General features: G+C 42.9%; 1 protein-coding gene across 1 annotated transcript in view; it reads left to right on the forward strand.

Annotated features, from left to right (window-relative positions):
* Nlg3 (Neuroligin 3) overlaps nt 1-19,797 on the forward strand; it is a 240,474-nt gene that overhangs the window by 183,684 nt on the left and 36,993 nt on the right. The window contains exon 2 of the mRNA XM_012491368.3: nt 13,312-13,470. Within this exon, the coding sequence (XP_012346822.2) occupies nt 13,312-13,470 (159 nt within the window). The remainder of the gene's footprint in view (nt 1-13,311; nt 13,471-19,797) is intronic.

Genomic DNA, 19,797 nt, shown 5'->3' on the forward strand with positions numbered 1-19,797 from the left:
AATTATCGTTGGCAGATTAATAATTAAAAAACAAACAATTTTTTCGTTGTCCAGAAAGAAGGAATAATTTCTTTCGTTACGAAGTAAAAAAAAGGAAAATTCTATTTCAACAAATTTCTCGCTTATCGTCTATCGAAATCGATCCTTCATTTCCTTAACCTCTCCCATTCAATTACTTGTCCCCTGTCAATCGTACTTCATTTATCCGAATCGAAATAAATTCAAGTTAACGAGGGTCTCTTCCGATTCGGGGATAAATCATAGTTGGTTGACTGGCCGGATCGGTTGGGTCCCGTGATAAATTATTTAAATTAACATTAGGGAAGGGATAAGGCAGTTCGAGGAGAGAAGAGAGTGTATGCATCGCGGATTCGAGAGAGAGAGAGAGAGAGAGAGAGAGGAGAGAGGCCTTAACAGGGTTGGACGTATGGCACCTCCCTTGGCGTGTACCGTATTAAATTTATGCCACTCGTACAGCTTTCCAGACTGCACAAGAGCGAGAAAGAGAACGGGGCCTGAGGGGCTGAAGAGAGGCTGCACACGCGCGCTCGTGTGTAAATGAGAGATACGGATAAAGGGCGGAGGGGTGGAGCTCCTTCAACCCCTGCCGGAGACGTGTGCCTTAATTCGTTCAATTTCGTGGCTGCTGCAAGAGTAATCGCGCCAGATTGGATGGCATTACCGGATCATAAAAGGCTCTAAGGCGGGACAATTATGATAAGAAAGTAGGACGACAACGTTGCCGATGGCAGCCACGCACCACGTTCGAATCAGCCGGTCATTCGACCTATCTTCTTCCATTCCATTTTACCATAGATATATACACGCTTTTAATTGCCGCTCGTGTCGAGGGAAGGACGAGGAAAAGAAAATCGAAAGTTAGGAAAAGTTATTCGTTTGTGCGATTCGTTTTTCGATCCCTTTATTCGCCGCATCGAAGAAAAGCTTCACATTCGTTCGCGAACCGATTTCTCACCGAAGCGGAGAAATGGAAACGCGGCTTTATTTCTTTCTTTCGCTAATTCCCGTGGATAGAAGTCGAGAAACGCCGGTATCATTGTCCTAGCGGAAATAATTCGAGAGACGGAAATTTAACAAAGATTTAAACGTGAGTTACTCGTCGAGATGGAAAAACGAATCGAACAGACTTTCGCGTCACCGCGACAATCGCGTATTCCTGTCGCGTTTCATATTTCATATTTCGTACTCGCATGTTTCGTTTCTCGATACGCGGGTCCACGTTTAAAAATTTCCCTCCTTGCTCCAACAAGAGTAAGAGGGGTAAGTCGGTCACCGCAGGGGGAACTACAAATTTAAATAAATAAAAAAAATTACTTCCTCCTCGCTTCTTTACTTCGCTCAACTCTCGTTGTCTCTTGCAGCTTACCAAACGTGGAACTGAGTTTATTAATTTTCGTTCCGTTCCCGGCCAACGTTTGGATGCAACGTTTGCCGCAACGTTTCAAAAGTTGGGGAATTATTTGAACGAGTAATGCGGCGAGAGAAAATTTGATTTCCCATCAACAACAGCAACGTTATTTCCATCTTTTCCATCCGATCGATATCCCTCCGCGACCGACAGATTGCGCCACTTCTAAGGATTAATCGCAACGAAGCGACAAGGCTTCGCGAAACAATATGCTATCGAAACGAATATCTCGATCGGAATGTATAGGATTTCCAGCTAGGAGGGGACGATGTAATTTCACGATCCCGTGGGCAACGCGGCTTCCTATTTAATTCCCCGCCACTTTCCCCCCTCACAACGGAATTAAAATACGCGTAAAATAAACGGAGAGGAGGGGGGCGGGGGGGAGAGGAGGAAGGAGCGAAAAAAACGGAAACGCGGCGCAATTGGTAATGCGTATCTCCCCTCAAACGAGAGGAGAGGGTATGAACATGCCTTTTGAAATTTAATTTCATTACGAGAGCTTGCCCTCCACTTTTTCTCCACCCGACTAAAATATTGACCGTGCGCAAACCGATCTCCTTCCCTTTTCACCTATCCACAGTATATCAATTCGGGATTAATCGCGGCTCCGCTTTTACCATTATATCCTCGTACCCCCGGTTAATTGCTCTCGCCGGACGTACGACTCGTTCGCGTATTCTCTCTGGTTTTTTTTTTCTTTTTTTGAAATTATTGAAATTATCCCCTTTCTCTCCCCAACTTTTCCAAATATTCTTAATAAACACATAAGCGAGTAATTTAATTGGAATCTCGGTTTAATCGGACGGAGAGGATGGCCTCGTCTCCCTTGTTCCTCTCGCTTAAAAATCGAGAAGCAAGTTCTCGTAAGGGGGAGAGCATTAAGCTTAAGGAGACGGAGACGCCGGTGCTTTCGGCTATTTCATTTTTCACCGTTTATCCCTTTCAACGCGGTCGCACGATTTAATTAGCATAAGTCTGGACGGCGGCGAGCGTGAAAGACACGGCTCTATCCTCGGGGAAATTACCGCGATTGCCGTGAAAACGCGCACCTTCGTGCCCCCTTTGTCCCTTAATCCCTCTTCCCTCGTGTTCGTGTCTTTCATCTGTTGAAGAGAAAGCGGTCTACCAGATGGCGACACCGAGGAAAAGAGGCGTAGCGTTTCGAATCGTTCGATCCGAAAGATAATACATCATTCGGAGGGATAACAGTATTCGCTTAAGTATCCACCATGTATCGTGAAATATCGCCGATCTTTTTTTCCTCTCTCTCTCTCTCTCTCTCTCTCTCGTACGCGTTTATTTAATTTTTATTCAGTTACACACGGCGATTTGTCGACGTCACCGACGTTATGCAATTGTAAATCTTCCCGTTCCATATTTCACGCAGTCGTAAATTGGCTCCCATCCAAATTTCAAACTCCATCGATTCCTTTATTCCCGACGACCTTTTGAATTTCACCCCGGCCCGGCTGAATTTCAACATGATATATCACGGTATAATTTCCAACCCCACCTATACGTCTACCCTGATATCCTTTTTACAATTCTCTTAACCTTCGTTTATTTCATCGCGATTATTCGATTCGAACCGAATCTCTCCTTTCAATTTCTATTGCAATATATAAATTCTCGAGTTTATCGACAATCCGTATACAAATTTATATATGTATATACATATTGAGACCGATTCGCGATAATTTTCTTAGAAAATTAATTTAACAAGCTCTCAAATCTCTCGAAAGAATCGTCAAACTAACCAACTCGGTTAAATTCGCCCGTACAATAGTATCATCTTAGTATCCCTATTCACTTATTTTTACAACTGTAACGACATCCCAACAAGAGGGTAGGCCGCATTATCTGGCCGTGCAGAGACCCATGCACGCGCGTCGATCGGAAGGTTCGATAAGCGAGCTCACCATCATCGTCCTTATCTGAACGCCATAATCCTGGCCGTGTCACTGGCCCGGCTGCGGCATCGAGTGTTACGCTCCGGCCGCAGCAACCGGGCTTGTTGCTTTCGCGGTTCATTGTCCGGTTAAATCTACCCTCGCGCCCTCCTCCACGGCTTTCAGCCATCGTCCGAAAGGAAGTCGCCCTCCAACGGATTTTATAATGCCACCGTTAATTAATTCCTCGAGAATTCGAATCCTTCTTCTTCGCGATCTCGAAGAATGGAGAATTCTCGATATTTTCGAGCTTCTTGTCATTCAACATCGTAGTCTAATTTCTAGGAATTGAAATGAATACGTGATAGCAATAAATCCGGATCTTATAATTTTTATAATGCGGTTAATTAATTCCTCGAGAATTCGAATCCTTCTTCTTCGCGAAGACTCGGAGAATTCTCGATATTTTCGAGCTTCTTGTCATTCGACATCGTAGTCTAATTTCTAAGAATTGGAATCGATACGTGGTGACGATAAATCCAACGGATTTTATAATGCAATGGTTAATTAATTCCTCGAGAATTCGTATCCCTCTTCTCGCGATGGAATTCTTCGCGGTCTCGAAGAATGGATATTTTCGAGCTTTTTGTCATTTATTATCGAATATAGAATTGAAACGTAATCCAGTTTCTAGCAATTGAAATGGATACGTGGTAAGCGATAAATCCGTAAAGCGAAAATGGACGTGGTAGCGACAAATCAAATGTCAAGTGCGACCACGATACGAGCAATATCGAGAAGAACAATGGGAATGTTGCAAACTTTTAATCGAGTGTCATCGTTGATCGTATCCGTAGAAACGATCCAGTCCCTCGGGGGATATCGTCGTCAATAGCATCAAATCTATTACTCGGTAAACAGATTTCCTTATTTAAACCTTATTTAATCTCCATCTGCTTTTCAAGGATTATAAACTTCCTCTCTTATCTTACTTCCTCCCTCTATTATTATTCGTTCTTTCAATTTATCACGAAACTTCTCCGCGGATCGTGGACGTGGACAAACAAGATGATACGAATTATTCTAATAATTCAACCGCGAGAACAACATAACAACGGTTCTATCAAACTTTCTCGAGACTCTTCCCTTTCCCCTTCGTTCAAAACACACGCAACCCGTTACAGATTTTCCACTAAATCTGACCACGACTCGCACAATTGTCGTATCGATGGACCAGCAACTGTCTTCTCTCCATCCACGGGACGTTTGACCATTTACTTCCACTTTTACTTCCTTTACTACCCTCTTCTTCTCACCCGTATCCTTTTGAAATTACGCGAGGAAAGTAGAAGTGTTCTTACGATACCACGCGATTCGTATGAATATTTATAATTGCGAGGGGGCCTGAATAAGGCGATTTGAATTGGTGATCCAAAGGTAATTGTAACTCGTGTTTTCGCAAGGTAGCCGGATAAGTTTAATTAATTTTCGTGTAAATAATTTTCCACGGCTCGACTAGATTCCCATTGCAGTGGGATTTATTAAACTTTCATAATGAAATTTATGTGTAAATAACGAAGACTCGATGCACGGCCGTAGTTAACTGGGTTGATTGCACGGCCGCTTTTAAACGGGAAGGGTAAACATTCGATGTTTTAACATTGTTACCGTTCCACCGTCTCCCCTCGAAATAATTAATAAAATTCGAAGAACGACGTCAATTTGTAAAATTGCTTCTCGTTTCCCCGTATTATATACGTATATATGTATATATATATACATATATATATTTTACTATTTCGCTCTTCATTTCCTCGTTAACGTTCCCCGCAAACTCTAAAATTAATGGCTCTCGAATTAATCCAATGGCACGCGTACGCATTGACATGGATTTACAATATGAATCTATCATTTTCGCATTTTCTGCCTGTCTGCCTTACGATTACGCAAATTCGGTGGAGAAAAGAATTGGCGGAGAAAACTTCTGAGAGGAGGAAAGGAAAGCAAGATACTTCGTTCGAATGGAGTATCGTTAAATCGAAGGGCAAGCGTCGCGACGGACGACTGGAACAGAGCTGTCTGACATAGGGTGCGGAGAGGGATGCGAAACTCAATTGACGAGGACGAGGAGGACCGTATCCAATTTGTTTCGCCTCGCGCCAACCAGTTTCCTTGGGCGGTGGTGCGCGGGATATTTAATAAAAAACTTGACATTTCCTGCGGCTTTTCCTTTTCGGCTTCTCCCCTTATTTCGCGTTGCAACGCAAAGCAACGGAAGAGAATTCGCCTTGCGACGTTCTCGTATATGTATGTGTGTGTATTTGTCGCTCCGTTACCACCAGAACCAACCACTAAACAACCCTCGTGCATCATCCCCGTATAAACAACGTTTCGCCTCCGTCGTTCTTTTCCATTCCATTCTCTCCGCGGAGCGCTCGTTTAACCCCGATGGCCGACCATCTGTTACCCCCGTTTCATCTTCTCCCATCTTCGAGCACGTGGTGGGAGGGGAAGATCATGAAAACATTGAGTTTTGATCGATCGTGTTTTCCGCGATCAAGGAGAAAATTGTTCCTTCGTTACGGGCAGGAGCTATCCCCTCCTTTTGCCATTTTCCACGATTGTTCGAGTAATAACAAGTTGCTTCGACTACGAATCTCGCTACTCCAGTTTCTGTATGTACAGCGAAACGAAAGCTTGAACGAAAAAATTTGCCCCTAGAAAAAGTAATCGGCTGGCTAGCGTTTTGCCTCGAAAGACAGACAGAGAGAGGAAGGAGGGGGGGAAGGGGGAGACTCATTTCCAACTCGACGAACTAGTGAAAAGTCTATTTGGCAAGCATCGAACTCCGCGGTAACATATAACCCTCCGTTTTTATTTTCCTCCCCATAGGCGGTGGCCGCCTCCTACAAAAGCGATTCGAATTCACTTCAAACGATCGCGTTGGAATTCGTTTCACGGGCGGGGGGAACGTTCCCTCCAACTTTTTTTTCTTTTTTTCTTTCCCCTCCATTCATCCGCATTTCATTTCTCCAAAATTCCCGTAGCTATCGAGGCAAAAATCAACCCCCGAAAACAAGACATCGATACGAATCCACGAGGGAGAACAAGGGTTAACGGAAACGCGTTGTCGTCCATCCGCCTCCTATTCAAAAAAACCTTGCTTTTTCTCTGTAAAGTAAACCCTTGGAGGAGGGTTAAAGGAAGAAAGATTCGTGACTCGAATGGGAAGAATCTGGATGGATCCGGATTACTGCTAAGGATAGTTTAAGTTAAAGGGAAAAAATGTTTTGAAAATTCGTTTCAACCCATCGAGTGTGGCGGATTAATATTTGTTCGAGGGACAGAACGTTCGTTGCCTGTATTTCGACGTGTGTGTCGGGGAGATGTAGGTCGCTTCACCGCCCCCTGAGGATTCCGGGAAAACAATCGGCCGGATCTTCACTGCCGAGTTTGTCGGGCCGGTGATTCCATCGGCGCCACTTCGCGACCGTTGATTTTTCCCTTCCGATTGAGAAAATTGGAACGGGCTGGCTTTCGAACCACGCGATCCGAGCCTGTGTTCATGAATATTCCGTCTGTTGACGATCGATGAATGGAACGCAATCGGGAATCGACTGAAACTTTTTGATTCGCCGAATTTCAGAGAGGCGGTGAATCGTTTTCAGATTGTTGGCGAAAAATTGTTTTCTCTCTCAACTATTTATCGTTATTTATTTAAATAACTCTGATACGTCTCTTCATTTTTTTTTTATTCAAACTCGATATCACCGGTTAATATTAATATAATTTCGCATCTTCTTCTTACGAAATATCGTGAATAAACCTTACGGGAAAACGAAAATCCGTTGCTTTACATAAGAAACACGTGGGCGACGAGGGTGGCCGCCCCTCGAAAACGGTAAGAAAGTCGAGCGAACGTGGGATCAGGAGGAAGATCGGGAATAATCGAACGACCTGTAACGTCTCCTTCCCTTTCCAGCCCAACCAAGAATTCGCTGGAACAATCGCCTTCCTCGGCTCCATTAATCCCGCCATAATTTTTCCACGGGCGAATGGTTGGTTACAACGTGTACGTGGGAGTAAAAAGAAAAAAGAAAGAAAGAAAGAAAGAAAGAAAGAAAGAAAGATATTAGAAGCCGACCGAGATAGCAGGTACAACAGTTTCAGATTGTTTGCTTGGATAAGGGTGGCCACCCTACGCCTGGACTTACAGGCGAGCACGCAGTTAGCATGCTAAGCAGAATTACACCGTGTTAGTCTAGTTTATATCTCGTAATATTCCCGGTGCTGCATTGTCAGGGTCCGCGGACCGTTCAGCGGAAAGGGCGCGTCGATGAAAACAGCGGCTTTGCCGGTTGCATACGAAATACGATTGTTCCGTGGCTATTACATAGCGGCGGATAGTTTGCGAGCAACAGGAACATTCCGCAATTGTTAATGCTGTTTGAACGAGTCCGAGGGAACGATCGAGGAATCGACAGTGACGAAACGTGGTCGAAAACGAAATTCGCAGGATTGGATAATACGGACACAGTTTCCGAGATGCAATTATGTATAAATATTAGAATCGTGATGTGGGTCGTCGGGTGGACAGGAGTTTCGATTTGGTCAGTTAACAAAGTATATATATATATTTGGTTTGTACGAGGGGATTTTCGTGGATATTGGGCGAGGATGGGGAAACGAAAATGTCTCGGCTATGCTGGCATGTGTCATCGCCATGAACCAACCAATCGTTTAAGGCGAGGATACCAGCGTGATGTGGTTCTTGTCCCCGCCACCAGAGGGACGATTTTCCTGACCTGTTCCTTATATTAATTTGTTATTCAAAAATCTGCCCCTCGTGATTCGATTTCTAAAAAGAGAAATCGATTCGAAAATATTTCCTGATGTAGGAGAGAACGAAAATTGTGAAATATACGCGAGAATATTTCACAAGATTAATTTAGCTGATGATAGAAGTTAGATTGCGGCGGCGTGCCTGACAAAGAGCTCCGGGCAACGTCAAGTTGTTCGAGACTAGCAACCGATTCTTGAACACGGGTAATTCTCTCGACATCGGTTGCGCTTAGATCCCTCCGCTGTTTGTGGCAGAATCGTTACGCAAGTAAGGCAACCTCTGACGAGTTTCAGCCTGTGAACTCGTCTTATATAGACACGAGTCGAGTGACAAGAAATAATAAGAAGGGAACGCGCAATACAATCTACGAAATACGAGAAGACGAATGTTTGTCACGATGGCGAAGGGAAATTGTTTTTCTTATTCCGAGTTCCGAATCCAATACGGACGAATGTAAATCGCGAAACGATTATCGTCGCGACGAAGCCACTTCCACGACGACGACGACGACGAGGACGACGACGAGGACGACGACGAGGACGACGATTCAAGGATTTATAGAATTCAATTCGAAAGTAATAAAAAAGTTTCGCTCCCTCGTCCGCGCTTTTATCTGATCTAACTTTCCCTAAATAGGGGATGAAACGATTTTAGAGGGGAGGGATTTTAAAGCCACGAAAACGCAGTCGTTGTCTGCCATGTAATCCATCGTGAGAAATAAGCTAGTTCGCTTCGGGGAGGGGAAATTGATCGTTTCGAGGGAATGGATTTTAATATTTCCACTCGGAAGGGAAATATTTTCCATTTCCCTGACAGACAACGTCGTTGAAACATTATCGGGATGAGTTATCGAACAAACGTAATCCGTTTCGTAACACTCCGAAAGGGAGGCGATGCAAAAGCGGCGGCATTGCATTTAGAAATTGAGTTCGCTTCTCTGGCAAGGTTGAAGGCTCGATCGTATCTCCTCCATTTTCTGCTTTCTTACGTCCGAGCCGGGACGTCCTCTTAAGAAAATCTTTTCAAAGATACGCTGCCATTTTTATCGAGAGACAAGCGATCTCAGCGAAGCTGGCGGGACCACGAAGGCGAGGCGCAAAACGGACGGAAAAACTTCCTTTTTGTGCCCCGTGAAATCGTCGTTTCCGATGAAGCGAATCTTTTGTCTCTCAACACCTATCCACGTCACGATCAACCATTATCCTCGTTTCTCGTTAAAAACTAACCAAGATTAATTTCAACCTCTTCGACGTTTCGTGATTTTGAGAATTGAAAGAAGAAGAAGAAGAAGAAGAAGAAAGAGAAAATCGATTCGAGGGAGAATAAAATTCGATTCGATTCGAGTGTCGCCGTTACGATTGATGATAACATCGTCGTTCACCGACAACCCTCCCCTCGGTTAAAACAAGGGAACGCACGACTTTATGAATATGTAAAGTACGTTAGAGGCGTTGCCAGCATACGAAACTGTTTGCACATCGTATCAAATATTGACAGTGCTCCGGCAAATTTATTCACCGGCTGAAATAATGTATCGCGCGCCGCCCGATAAAATCGAATGTCCCGCGCCCGCCTTAACACACCGCCCTGACACACCGGATGCATCATCCGGGGAGGGATCGGCCTCGCTTGCCGAGCCAAAAATCTCGATCCAGCAAATTTGTACACCGATTAAATCCATCTTCGCCTCGTTTGATCCCTGTACTCGATAATGTTTCGCGACAAACAGCGTGTCGCTTTTCATCTATCTTGCGGCCGACTAACGTTGATCGAGGATCGTGCGCGAAAACAAACGCAACGGTAGGGAAATCGCCGTGGAAAATTATCGAAACTTATTTTTCTGAGGATATTTTGAAGCTCATCTTCAGAGCTTTTTTTGACAATAATCGTAAACTATTTTCATCTTAAACGTTGAGGATTCGAGATCGAAGAGTAATGATAGGGAAATCACCGTTGAAAATTTATCGAAACTTATTTTTCTGAGGATATTTTAAAGCTCATCTTCAGTGCTTGTAAACTATTTTCATCTTAAATGTTCAAGATTTGAGATCGAAGAGTAATGATAGGGAAATCACCGTTGAAAATTTATCGAAACTTATTTTTCTGAGGATATTTTATTAAATTATATATTTTAATTATATATTTTATTAATTATTATTTTATCTTCAGAGCTTTTTTCGATCAAGTCGAGTGATCGTACACTCTTTTCATTCTAAACAACATCGAGGATTTGAGATCGAAAAGAAACGCAATGGTAGGGAAATCACTACTTGAAAATTACCGAAACTTATTTTTCTGAGGGTGCTCGTAGAGTTGGATGACAAATGTCCTTACCTTCGGAGCTTTTAACGGTGGTCAAGTGGTCGTAAATTATTTTGACCACCCCTAAAGACTCGTAGGTACTCACACAGATCGGTGAGAAGGAGAATCCTTCAGAATTCGAGCGTTGTTATACGAGGGTGTGAAACTAAAGGTCTCGAGCGTATTTTTCATGGATGAATAAAATGCTGCATCGAAGATGATCTGGGATATTAATTATTTAAAAAAAAGACGGAATGAAAAACAAGTGGAAAATAATATTCTTCTTTCGCCTTTCGGCGCGGGTTACGAGCCGAACGAACTCGTTTCAAAGACGGAGGAAACATTTTCCTCGATGGCGTTGGACAAAATACGAAGTGACGGCCGTGTAAAAAAAGGCGGCTTAATAAAGCGCGAGATAAAATTGAGGATGTATCTCGGGATAAGCAACGCGGTTCGTTCTGGAAAAATATTTCAGGAGCACGGGACAATGTTACTTGGAAGAAACACGATGGGATAAACGGGTACACAGGACGATTTCAAGGGAATAAGACGGGAGAAAGGGGATCAAAGGAGAGGAGAGGTCGAGTAACGGGAGAAGTAATCAGAGGGAAATATAGCGTAGCGAAGAAAAGGGTGGAAAAAGAAAAGGGACGGTTAAAGTGGAAGTCTGAGTGGAACGATGTAGAAAAGTTGTATCGAAAAAAACGAACAATTGTACGGATATGAAGAATTATCGCGAGAGATTGCGTTTCATTAAGAATTCTCGTTTATTTCGAATTAACCCTTTTTTCTTTTTTTTCCTTTTCTTTCTTTTTTTTTTTTTTTTTCGTTTGTTTTCATTCTTGCTATACCAACTTTTTCCCTTTCGTTGCGTTCTTCGTTTCTCGGAATACTCAGATATATATTGATAATTTTAGACGATTCGTTGTAATATCGACGAGATAATTCTCGATAAAAAAAAAAAAAAGGAAAAATTTGCCGAAGAAACGACCACAGGAGAGAAGAAAGGTGGTTTCTCAAAGTGGTTTCTTCACCACCTCTTTCGAAACTTTGTTTGTCCGAGTGAAAAACAAAAAGGAGGAACACAAAAGAAAACGAGCGAGAGACACAGAGACGAAGAATCACATCGCGTGCTCGTATTTAATGTACGTTTCCTTTTTTCTTTCTCTCTCTTTCTCTCTCTTTTATTAAAAGCGATAAAAAGACGAATCGAATCACACCCCCCTTTTGCGGTCTCTCCTCTTTACAGAATCGCGCGACTCGATTAATAAAGGGGCAAGAAGAAAGCAGAGAGAAGAAGTAAGTGAATTAAATATTTAATCAGCTCTGTTTCTCCGTTTGTAATTTCATTGGTGGCAAGCCGTGGTGGGACCGTGATGGAGAGGTTATACACGTATAAAATTTCCGTTTCCCCCTCCCCTAGGCTCCCCTCCTCCCCCGAAGGTTTGAATTTAATCGCTTTTAATACCATCCATTAAAATTTCTTTCTATTGCCGAGATATTTGCCGCGAATATTGAATTTTAATAAGATTTTTAACGACCGCTATATCCGGCTATTAAATCTATCTATCATTCTCGGCCGGCAAAAGAGAAAACTTGATCTCAAATCCTTTTCAAATTCTTCCGCACGTACGCTTCCCGCGATTTTAATTGCAAAACCCAAGACATCTCGTTTCGTAGATTCGACCGTTTCTCGTCGGTGTATCGATCCCTCCTCCTTCCCCTCCCTTTGTGCCGGCCAATTTCGTCGATGAAAAACGGGGTGAAGGGGAGAAAATCGGATCGCCCCGTTTGAACACTATCGCTCAAACAGGGGCGGTAACGCGCCTGATTTGTTGAATTATGACCGAGGCCGTTGTCCCGCCACAGCGATCATGGCCACGTGTGCTCCAACCCCTGGTATTAGCATACCAGATCCGATTGACGTACTCGGCTCGCGTTCGTCAACCCTCGTTTTAATTACCTCGAACGCGATACGATAGCCACGTATGATACTTGCCGTCCAAAGTTTTCGTCCTTAATTGTTCGACTGAATCTTAACAAATTTTAACGAATCGATCGAGAACATGGAACGTTTTCGAATTTCCTTTACGATAATTTTCGATAAATTTACGAACGGACGAAAATGGAAGATAAGATTTAATCATACCACGTCAGGCAAGTAAGAATAACGCGATCCCATCTTATTCTTCTCCATTCTTCACATGATGATTCGTAATTTTTGTTCGAATCGGTTTAAAGGAAGGTCGAACGAGGGGGGAGGGGGGGGGGTCGTTTCCATTTCAACGATGCAGCGCAACGCACGATTTTGACCACTTACGACGAAGCTTTAACGAGAGTTCAGAAATGGAGGAGGCACAGCTGGTCGCTTCCTTGCAACAATTTTCCACGGTTCGGCCATTAAATCGAAACGACCTCGAGCTAATGTCCTCGTTTTTACCGCGGCCGAAAGATACTCCTCGTAACACAAGGCGGTTCGGTTTTGCCCGAGGAGAACATTTTCATTTACCCGCTGATGAGTTGCGCGCGATACACCCCTCGAAAATACACTCGCCTCGAATCCTCCCCAACACCGGATATATTCGTAATTAACTAACTGCACGCTACGCCTCGCCGCGCTAAACTTTTCCGCGCAACTTGTTATCACGAGTTGTTGCGTACACGATGATACGACGAGTTAGAATCCTCCGGACAAACTTGGCCGGATAATCCTTTTAACGTGCCGGCGTGAAAAGTTTGTACAGAGCGAGCCCCCCTTTGAAAAATGGATGTTTAAGGATGCGAGACGCGCAACTATCAAGTGTCAGCGGTGGCGATCGATCAGCGGATAATTTTATTGATTACAGCTGGCGCGAGGGACGGTGGAGGAAGGAGATACCCGGTGATCGTGTTCGTGCACGGGGAGAGCTATGAATGGAGCAGCGGCAACCCTTACGACGGCAGCGTATTGGCGAGTTACGGGGGTGTCGTCGTCGTCACTATAAATTACAGACTCGGCATTTTAGGTGAGTGATTACCAGCGCTCCACTTTACCCCCGCTTTACTTTAATCTCTATCCCAGAGGGTTGCTGCAATTTCCCTCATAATTATCCACCCTTATTGTTGTTATTCTTTCATCCTTGCACGCTGTCACGCGGCCAAGTTGTGAAAACTTGTCCTCCTCGATTACAATCACCGTTTCCTCTCGAACGATGACCCTTCGAAGAATCATCCTCGATCGGGAAATTTCGTTAGACGTCGAGAACCGCATCCTCGTCATCGAGAAGTGTCCGACCAAGAAAATTCCGACGGGCAACCCACGAGGAGACGAGGCGACGCTCGAATTAATCTCGATCCCTTCTCTCGATCGTCAGCGAGTTAAACTTTGTCACCCAGTTTCTGGAAATTCAGCAGCGAGGGAGGCGAGGCCGATCGTTAACCGCTTCGAACGTTCCCCTAATTACGTGCGTGTAGAAGTTGGCAATTGTAGGAACCGGGTTACAAGAGCCGTGGATGAGGCCGGCCGGTAGTCATTAGCATAGCGACCCTGCACCTCCGAACGGTTCAACTAATTACACCTGTCCTTCTCTCCGCCTATTGTCTCACCGGTGGAGAACGGAGGAAGACGCTCGTCGACGGGTATCGGGAACAGTTTCGAGACAGTTATTATTACTCGAATTATTCTGTGAGAGAACATAGTCTTCGATTTAAAACTCGAGCGTTTGCAACGCTTCCTTTCCAATTTCTCTTCCTTTTTTCGAAGGAAAAAATCATCAAAAAGAAGCGTCCCCAGTCGAAGCATTTATGCTGCTCGGCCATTAAATTTGCAGCAGCGATTCTCGTCGCTCGCGTCAAGAGCAACTCCTTTGAAGGAAGGGAAGGGAAGGAAGAAGAAAACGGGAAGAAAAAGCAAAGTGCAGCGTATTTGCTTACGTGGGCGGATGGAGAGAGAGAGAGAGAGAGAGAGAGAGAGAGGGAGGATCGAAAGTCGAAGGCTGGTTACCAAGGCAACCGTGGGAACCGAATCTAATAGGAAACTCATTATGGCCGTGTCTTCCGTTTCGCCAAACTAAATTCTTGACTCTGCCTCCGCTTCCGTGACAGTGGCGGACATCGTTCCCCTCCCCTCAGCCCGCGCCGCCGATATAATACCTCGCCTCCTCGCACGGTGATGATATATTCCAGTTACGTCAGCACGATTCTTCGACGTCTCTGACGGAGCCGCCATGGCCGGAGCCGTCGCGTCCCGGAAACACGTATTTCTGCGAATGAACCAGGCCGACGTAGCTTGCCCGGATTAATCGAGATTTCACGCCCGGCCGATTGTCGAGGCGGCGTTAATTTCCTGTAATTAGGGATTCGAGGTTTGCTCGAATTGCCAGGGGAGCATGACGGGATGTACGATCGTCTTCTTTCCACTCTTTGTGTTTCAACGAGGATCGTCTTCTCTCACGATCGATCGTTACAATTCTTCTCCCTACGATATTTAAGATCTGAGAAATCTTCGCAAGAGTGCAAGAGTATTCTCTTCGCGATGTTGATAGGAAAAATTTTATAAGTTTGTTTATGACAAGATTTTTATTTATCCTCGACGAATTTGCATTCCTTTTCGAAACTTTTTTTCTTAACGCGAATAATGTAATTCTTTGATGATCGAGGAAAGTAGTAGGTCGAAACAATTAAGGAAGATTTGATTTTTCTTTGAGGCGACTTTCATTCTCTAACGAAACTGTAATTTTCTCCAGGAAACAACGTAAATCCAAATTTTTTAAACCCGGCGGTTAATTCCCCATGAAACGACGCAGAATCCAGGTGTCACGAATACATCTTCCACCCTTTTTCTCCCTCGGTTCTACCTGTTGTCTACCTTTTAGGACCGGCAAAGTGACGCAACGGTGGTGCATCTTCCCCGGAACGATGTAACGAGAATCTCTTTCTGTGCGAATTACGTTCCACAGAAAACATTTTGCACATCAGCGGGATTTTCGTGCGTTTAAATTTCTCTTTATCGTTCCTCTTTAATCGTTTCTTTATTCGAGATGAAGAAATATGAAGTTTCGAGAAGGATTATTAATTAAGCTTCCTGGATCATCGATGAAACGTTTTAACGACGAGCGTGTTAAATAAATAACGTATTTTGGAAAAAGTATTTTAAGTAAATTTGTCGTTTGAAAATTCTCAAAAGTCGATATTTCAATCGAAAGAGTAGAAAAGTCAAATGAAGAATGATTTACCATGAAACGTCCAAGCGACATTGGAAAGGAGGAATATCTCCTCCTATAAAATCTCCTCCAATAAAAGAACTTCTTCTAACGAAAATAGTTTTTCGAAGTGAAAGTTCGCACTAGCTTATAACGCTACTAGCTAAAATCAATCAATCAAAAAAAAAAAAAAAATCAATCCTTCATCTTTTCCAATTTTTCCTTAATTATCCTGATCCTTAAATATCCGTCGAATTTAACAATCCCACATTCCTCTTTGCGAGAAGAAAAGAAGCCAATCTCTTCTACAGGGGAAGAAAGAAAGTCCATTGAAGCCCAATAAAAGTCCAATTAGTGGTTGTTGTGGCAACGAGGGCAGATATGGCAAGAGGGGAGGGAGGAGAAAAAAAGGGAAAAAAAAGATTTTCAAACCGGAGAGCGTCGGAACTACTGGCACGAAAGTGGCGAAGGCACGAGGGAAAAAAAAAAAAAAGAAAAAAAATATCGAAATTTGATTGCAAATAGTTCGTTAGTTCGTCGAAACGGAAAGGTCTCGGTTTCAGGAAGCACTTTCTTCCTATAACTTCTCTTGTATTTTTTTTTTTTTATTATTTTTATTATCCTTCTCTCTCTCTCTCTCTTTCTTTTTTTTACCCTCGTTTCTTCTTCGACTGGTAAAAATGACGGGGCGCTTTGTGTCGAACGAAAAGTGGCGGCGGTCGAGGGGGTTGGCAGGTGAAGGGGGCGGCGGAGGTGGGCGATATCCAGCCGCGGCTGTGCACGCCCATGTACCGGAAAATTTAAATCAACGAGTAACGTTCAGCAGTTCCATTGTAACGGGAAGAATAGGAGACACGGAAGCGCAGTACGACAGATACGCCGGAGGTTGAATATCAAATGGGATATGACCGGTGGTTTATTTCTATTCCAGTTTCGCGCGTTTTGCACCCACCTCGCCTCACCCCTAGTCGTCTGGTTGCAACGAGTCTCATCGCTTTCTCTAACTACCGTCCTCCCTCCCTCCCCACCATCTTCCTTCCTCCTTTTCAAATAGATAAAAAATCGAACAGGTACCGGGGAAACGAGTTTCAAAAATTCGATTCTTTTATTTCTTCCCATTTTTTTCTCCTTCCTTTTTTTCCCCTTTTATTATTTTTTTTTCTTCTCCCCTATATTTCATCTTTCGTTTTTTTTTTTTTTGTTTTCCTTCTTCTTTTTTCCTGCCCGTTTGAAAACTACTCGCGTGTCCCAAACTGTCGATCGTACATCACGGCGAACGGAAACGTGGCGTGCACGATTCGTATCATTGGTGTTTTATACGTGTACAGTCTCGTGTCGAAAGCGCGATTACTTGGACGCTCGCCTTGATCGCACTTTCTTCCTATAACTTCTCTTGTATTTTTTTTTTTATTATTTTTATTATCCTTCTCTCTCTCTCTCTCTCTCTCTCGAGAATCTTCTAAACAAAAATTCCATAATTCTAATTCCGTTGTACTGTTCGTAGACAGACAGACGTTCGTAGATAGATAAAGAAGCTTCGAATTCTACTAAATTTTCATAGCAAATCATTGTTTTCCCGATATATGTTTTTTTTTTTTGCAATTCGATTTCGTTGTTCGCCCCCCTCCGCGTGGATAACCGGTGGTGTTTAACATTTATCGCGTCTATTCGGATCGGGTGCAGGGATCAAAGGTTTAAAACGAATGCGTGTTTGGTAATACAGTTGGAAACATCATCAATCAAACGTTGTACCGGATGTGCGGAGAGTGCAAGTGAAAAGAGAGAGAGAGAGAGAGAGAGAGATGAAAGGAAATCCTAGAAAATTGCAATCGCGATATATATATATATATATGTGTGTGTGTGTATATCATCCGACAAAAATTGTGAATCAGATATACGTATTCATTGTTTAGAAGCGTTGTTTTAAATCTCGTTTTCATCGATTATTTCAAACTATGCACCGAAATTGAGGGTGACGAGTTCAACGAACCGACGAACATTGGCCGAAATTTATTAATACCTTCGGTATCCCATCGAATAAATAAATTTTATTTCGTTTCATTATCGCTCTTTGAAAGCGTGTGTACTATAAAATGTATTATAAATCGATTCTTTTTTTAAGTATTAATTTCCCTTTTAACTATCCATGATTTTTTTCTTTTTTCTTTCTCCTTCTTTTTTTTTTCCGTAATACTTATCTATAATACAACGAAATATTGATTGAAACGTAGAATCGTACAAGATTGTTTAAAATAATCTCCGATTTTTACGTCAAAGGAGTTTGAAGAAATCGTTTAAATTACCGTCACGGACTGTTTGATTAAATTTTTCATCGAAAGCGTTTGTTTCGGAATTTTTTCATCGTAGAATGAATTCCACATTCGAAAGTACAGCATCTCGGCAAAAGATTGATCAACGAACGAGTCACCGTTAACGAGCGCTTTTACTTGTATCCGTGAAGACTGAACGTTTCAATTAATTTCATATCTCTCCAATATTTTCCAGTATCCTTACGACTCGTTCCTCATTCGCTCTTCGCCAATCCATCTCAAGGAAGATGGCCGCCGTTATTTTAATACAACGGAGAGCGTGTTGTTTCGAATTGCCGGGACCAGCAACTCGTCCACGAATTTTCAACGGAACGTTCGAGGGAAAAGATCGAGACAATGGGGTCGAAACACAAGTCGAAACAAGCGTGCCGGGTTAAATATCTTAAATTTCTCAACCTCTTCGGATTCTTAGAATCCTTTTTCCCCCTCATTCGATAAAGAAGTACATTTTCGTGGCCGTCGAAAACGCGAAGCGAAAGAATTAATTTGGAGAGATCCGGTTAATTGACGGGAAATTAATTTATCGGCGATCGTGCGCCGGGAAAATTGTCTGCGAATTCAGGTCGAGAAGAAATTCGTTGCACGTACCTCGCGTATCCCTTTGCTCCCCGGTCCACTTCCATTTCTCGAAATTAAATGTAAATTCCTATATTATTCTTGGCAATTTCGCTTAATGTCGCGCCGTCCGTCGAATTATTTCCCAACTTCGTACGTGGTCGAGACGTGGCCAAAACGAACATCCCTCCTCTTTGTTCGGGTCCTGGAAATTTTTTTCAACCCTTTCCAACGTGGCGAACAGGTCTCGTTCGAGGAGCAAGGGAAACAATGATCGATACTTTTCAACTTTCTTTTCCCCGAAGAAGAGCGTTCCTTTCTTCTTGCATATACCTTTTATTTAACTTTTTTTTTTAACTTTTGTTAAAAACACGGCGAGGCAAAGCGTTATTCGAAGCGATATTTTTAAATTTCTTTCTCCTGATTTGAGATTTATCTGCACTAAGAGTAGACGGGCAGGGAACTATTTTTGAGTTATTATTTTCGTTCCCCTGCAAGTTTGCCTGTGCAAGATTGCATTAAATAATTATGTTTCGTGTTATCATTGGTAAAGTACTTTCGACTTCGTTAAAAATGAAGAAAATAATTTCCACCGTATTTCCATCGTACTTTCGAGCAGTTGGAAACTTAAGAAACTAACTCGGTTGGGATTCGAAGAACGGTGATATTTCACGTGAAGTGAAACCAATAACTCGTTGAAAAACCCCACTTCGAAAAACTGGGTTACTACTTAAATTAAAAAGGATTATACTTTCGATTCTCATCTGAACGAGTCGTACACAACGACATGTATGCATCGAGGTCCCGAGTTGATTGAATTCGCGACAAGGTTAGCAAGGTCGGATAAAGCGTGAACATCGAAACGTATTAATCTGGAAGACCGTCGCGTTGAAAAGATTGGAATTAATTTGCAACTTGGTTGCAAACCGACCAAGAATTTTGGAAATACCGATTTTCCGATATCGTTGTCGACGAGAACGCCGAGATAATTTACACTATTGTTTCAAGATCGATCGTGTGCGTTAATTACTTTCAACGTTATTAGTCGCGCAGTCTTCATTAACGTATAATAAAATAGCCAATGAATTTTACAATTTTACGAAATTTCGAATATCGTCGATTCGCTGAAACAAACCGAACGAAATTCAATAATATCGTAATATCTCGCGGAATTTTTATCAAGCGTGAAAATTTTTGTAAAATTATCGCCAACGAATCGCCAATTTAAAAACTCTCTTCTCCTAGATCCTTCTTTGCTACTTTTCTT

Source organism: Apis florea, unplaced genomic scaffold, assembly GCF_048593485.1.
Source record: "Apis florea isolate Af1SG1 unplaced genomic scaffold, ASM4859348v1 contig_1615_pilon, whole genome shotgun sequence".
NCBI lineage: Eukaryota > Metazoa > Arthropoda > Insecta > Hymenoptera > Apidae > Apis > Apis florea.